The sequence below is a fragment of the Dipteris shenzhenensis genome, chromosome 13 (genome assembly GCF_047967505.1).
Source record: "Dipteris shenzhenensis isolate YYH24624 ecotype China chromosome 13, Dip_SZ_1.0, whole genome shotgun sequence".
NCBI lineage: Eukaryota > Viridiplantae > Streptophyta > Polypodiopsida > Gleicheniales > Dipteridaceae > Dipteris > Dipteris shenzhenensis.
In genome coordinates this window covers 36978978-36983437 of record NC_141608.1, presented here as the reverse complement: position 1 = coordinate 36983437, position 4460 = coordinate 36978978, and the positions used below count along the sequence as shown (strand labels likewise).

The window sequence follows — 4460 nt, the reverse complement described above, 5'->3', positions numbered from 1 at the left end:
CGTGGTAATACATGCGCAAATAGACGCGCTGATAAATGCAATGTTAGACAGGCCTGCATTTTCTCAGTTTAAATGCGCAAATAGACGTGTTAATACACGCGCAAATAGACGAGTTGTTAGATGCGTTATTAGACACGCCCGTAATTCCTCTACTCAAGCAATGCCTATAGACGCGCCCGCTATTTTGCGCGTCTACCAAGCACGTCTATAGTTGCTTTGTGTTGTTGTGCTTTATGCCTATTGAATGAATGCCTATCCTTCTATGTGCCTATGTGAATGCATATTCTTCACATCTGTGACCTATAGAGTTTAGATAAACAATTATTATTCTATAGTATGGTCGTCTTGCAACAATCCATCATCCTTTTATGGACCATATCATACGACTTCATACAAATGCAACGATATCTTCTCATCCATGGTTTAATCATGTAGACATCGTGAAAGGTCTCATTAAAATATATCCCATCATGGATTATTTTCTTTTGCAAAAGAGAAAAAAATTATTAAAAGAAAATATTTACATTGCAAAAGTTTTGATCATGTAGGCATTGGAGAGGCATTGCAACTCATGCAAACGTCTCAATAATTGTAAATCAAATTGAATGACTTGACAATAAAACATCTTATCTTCCTTATTTTAAGGATTGAGTTATCAATCGAGGGGCTAGCCATGTGTCATCCATTCGATCAATGTGTGTGGGATATGGGGAAAATGGGGAATGAAATGGTCATTATAACCGTCATCGTGGCTCCGTCTCCTGTTACATAGCCTCCGTGCTTTCCATTGTGCTCTCCCTGCCTATGTGCCAAGCTCCCTGGCGAACAATTTGCAAAATGACTCACGCCAAATTACCATAAAAGTAGTTGAAGCCAAAAATGAGGGAGCCTGTGAAACCATCTCGCAAGTACTTGGGAGTAGCTTATAGATTGCTTAAAGATTGGAGTGTTGGTTCGATTGGAGCGGGAATTGCATGCAGGTAAGAGACATCAAGGAGCGGGAATTGCATGCAGGCAAGAGACAATACTTGTTTGTGCAAAATGCCTTGCACCTTTACTTGCATTGTGATACATATGGGGAAATGTTTGTTGCTATGAAACAATACCATCGGGATGAATTTTCCAAGCAAACAAAGTATCAAGGAGATTGCAAAGGTGACTCCACCAAGTCATTTATACTCTTCTTCAATTGGCTAGGATCTACTATAATTTTGAGATGGCATCCTATACTAGAATTCCATCTAGGATGCATGGTGCTCTTCCATCAAGGATACATAGATGAAGAAGAGATCTGTTGCCATTGCAAAAAAGCCCATGTTTTTGTAAACATCAACATAAGAAGAAGAAGAAGAAGTAGAAGGGGATCGATTTGCCCATTTTGCAACATCGACAAAAGAAGAAGCAATTCACAACAGAAGATCATCATCGTCCTCCTCCATCATCATCATCATCATCATCATCCTCCCCTTTCTCCACCATCTCCTCTTACTCCCCATGCTCCTCCTCCTGCTCTTGCTCCTCCCCCAATGAGCGATGGCCCCTCCATCCTCCTCCTCCTCCCCCTAATCCCCTCCCCCCCTATGGCCCCCCCATGCATGTGATGCGCCGCGCATTGCCTCCAGCCGTTCCTCCTTCTCTGACAATGTAACGTTTGCCTTCTCCTCCTCTTCCTCTCTTTCCCCTCCCTCCTCCTCCTCCTCCTTCTCCTCCTCTCTGCATTTGTTTCCCTCCCTCCCCCTGCTTGTACTCCCCCCTCCCTCCCTGTTTAGTCCCCCTCAGATCCGAGCGCATTTTGGAAGTTTACTCTTTAACCTTGTTTTTACCCAAACCCACATCTTTTCAACTCCCTGTTTTTGATCGAATGGTCCCCATGTGGACAACTCTTCCTTGCTCAGCTTTCATCACAGTGCCTCCCCCCCCCTTCCCTGATTGGGAGATCTTCGACCCACCAATCTTCCTTCCATATCTCCCTGCACGTTTGCTTTGTGTTCCTTAAGTCAATGCCTTCCCTCCCCAAGAGCATTTCTGTAGCTTCACGTGGGCAGTGGATGTATCTAGCCTTCCTACCTTTTCTGCGTTTTGGGTTTGAGGCTTTCTACAGAGTGTTTCTAAACTGTGGTGTCCTATGCTACGGTTTGGACGCTTACGATGCTCTGTTCTATTCCATGACAAATGACTGGTTTTGATTGTAGCTTGGAGACAGTGGCATGAAGAGGGTTAAACTGGAACAGGAGGAGCTGGAAAGACAGGCAGGAGAGTCCTTTGGAGAGGCTTCGAGTAGTTCAGGGGTTGGGCAAAGCTCAGAGTGGCACATGGCCTCTGTGAGTCTGGGGCCTGTATCTGCTCCAAAATTGGGTGGTACCAGTTCGGCGGGTGTGCTAAAGGCAGGAACTAGTGGCGTAGAACAGTTGCCTAAAGAGATGCATGAAATGAAGATCAGGGACGACAGAGCTGACATGACTGAAGATAAGGTGGGAATCAAGGACGTTATTGCTCCTTTTGGTTCAAACTTCGTGCAAACAAGCATGATTTCATGATTTTCCTGCATGTTTGTGCATTATTGTTGATTTCATTCCCAAGTTGGGAAGCTGAGTAGTGGTTCTGGGACTAGCGAGGCAGGATATCGAGGAAGTTTTTGGGTGCTCATTTATGATGTTTTGGATCAATCTGAAATGGACAGCTTTGAAAATGAGCTATGATGGTGTGTGGTGTCGAGTGCTTTGATAAAATAAGCTCAGTGGTCGCTTGTTGCCTTCCATCAAGAAGAATGATAAATATACCTTCTTCTTCATTACATGGTGGCAATTGGACTTTGAGAGCCATTGATGCTGCCATGGCTGAAGAGGTATGTTTAATACTTTTTGGCTTACTCCTGAATTTTTCATCATGGTTAAGAGCAGTACTTTATCCTTGGTAGTTCTTGTGAGATATTTGTTGGAGTGATATGTGTATATATATGGGTCCTCTATAAGCTACATACATTTAAAACTTCTCGTTGCTTAGGCCTATGCACTTGCAGTGGTAAGTTGAAATTAGTTTGGGATGCTTTATGTAGTGTAGTATTATGATTTCAAACATGAAAGAAGTGAAAGAAGGGCACCACGACCTAGGACCCAGTTTCTTAGATCTAGTTGACAAGCTAAAGAAATGTATGCTTATTTATTTTTTAAAAGTTTGTTGTGAATATGCATATGCATCATTGTCTGTGATGTGCTCTTTCTTTTTTAATGTATTTATTGGTGCTTTGTATAGAGTAAGTTAAAATTGGTTTGGTATGCTTTATATAGTGTAGTATTATGATTTCAAACATGAAAGAAGGGCTTGGTTGAGGAAGTGGTGTCTGGTTCTTGCGCTCACAAGGCAGGGGGCTAAGAGGCACCACGACCTAGGACCAAGTTCCTTAGATCTAGCCTCGGGGGGTTCACTATATATAAACCCTCTATACCACCTGCGTTCAAGGCCTATTTCTAAAATCCCTTATCTGTAAATTTTTCATTAATAAAATGTACCCCTTTTCTATATAAATTTGTAAATTTTTTCCAAAAATATTTTAAATAGTCCCTTATGTATATTTATTTCTGTAAATTTTAGAAATAAAAAATATCCTTCTGTTGAACTCACGTGATAGAGTTACATATGATGAGTGACCCCCCCGAGGATCTAGCTGACCTGAAGAAATATATGCTTATTTATTTTTTAAAAGTTTATGCTGTGAATATGCATATGCATCATTGTTTGTGATGTGCTCTTTCTTTTTTAATGCATTTATTGGTGCTTTGTATAGAGTAAGTTGAAATTGGTTTGGCATGCTTTATGTAGTGTAGTATTATGATTTCAAATATCAAAGAAGGGCTTGGTTTAAGAAGTGGTGTCTGGTTCCTGTGCTCACAAGGCAGGGGGCTAAGAAGTACCATGACCTAGGACCAAGTTCCTTAGATGTAGCTGACAACCTGAAGAAATATATGCTTATTTATTTTTTAAAAGTTTATGTTGTGAATATGGATATGCATTATTGTTTGGTATGCATGATGTGATGTGACCCTTCTTTTTTTAATAAGTTGATACCAGTTTCATGTATGTTGGGCTATGATAAATTGCTTCAATTTCTTAGATTTAAAACTATTTTTGAATGCTCTTTTGTTTTGATCCTGCATATGGTTTAGGGATGGAAGGATCTAAGCGTAAGGCTATTGATTTTGAGTTATCTAAAGCACAACGAAAGTATGTCAATCAGGTCCTTCAAGATGAGCTTCTTGCAGAGATAAATAACATGAGTACAAAGGAGATGGAGATGACCATAGAAAGCACTTTTAGATTGCATACTCTAAAGAGAAAAGTTGTTTTGAATACAAGGCATCAAGTAGAACTGGATTCTAATAGGAAACACCTTGTAGGGATCACAAAATGGGACACTGATGTTATGCAGCTATGGGTAGAGAGCAACACAGATGCATTATGGA

The 4460-nt window shown here is 40.8% G+C and overlaps 1 protein-coding gene across 1 annotated transcript; it reads left to right on the top strand.

Moving 5' to 3' along the window:
* The first annotated feature begins 1615 nt into the window (after nt 1-1615).
* LOC147895363 (uncharacterized) lies at nt 1616-2537 on the top strand. The gene is made up of 2 exons (XM_087383458.1): nt 1616-1644; nt 2193-2537. Exon 2 carries the CDS (start codon nt 2208-2210, stop codon nt 2535-2537), a length of 330 nt encoding a protein of 109 aa, XP_087239584.1. The 5' UTR covers nt 1616-1644; nt 2193-2207.
* The last annotated feature ends 1923 nt before the right edge of the window (nt 2538-4460 follow it).

Excerpts from the sequence above, each read along its gene's own strand:
- LOC147895363 (XM_087383458.1), top strand. The coding sequence starts at position 2,208 with ATGAAGAGGGTTAAACTGGAACAGGAGGAGCTGGAAAGACAGGCAGGA.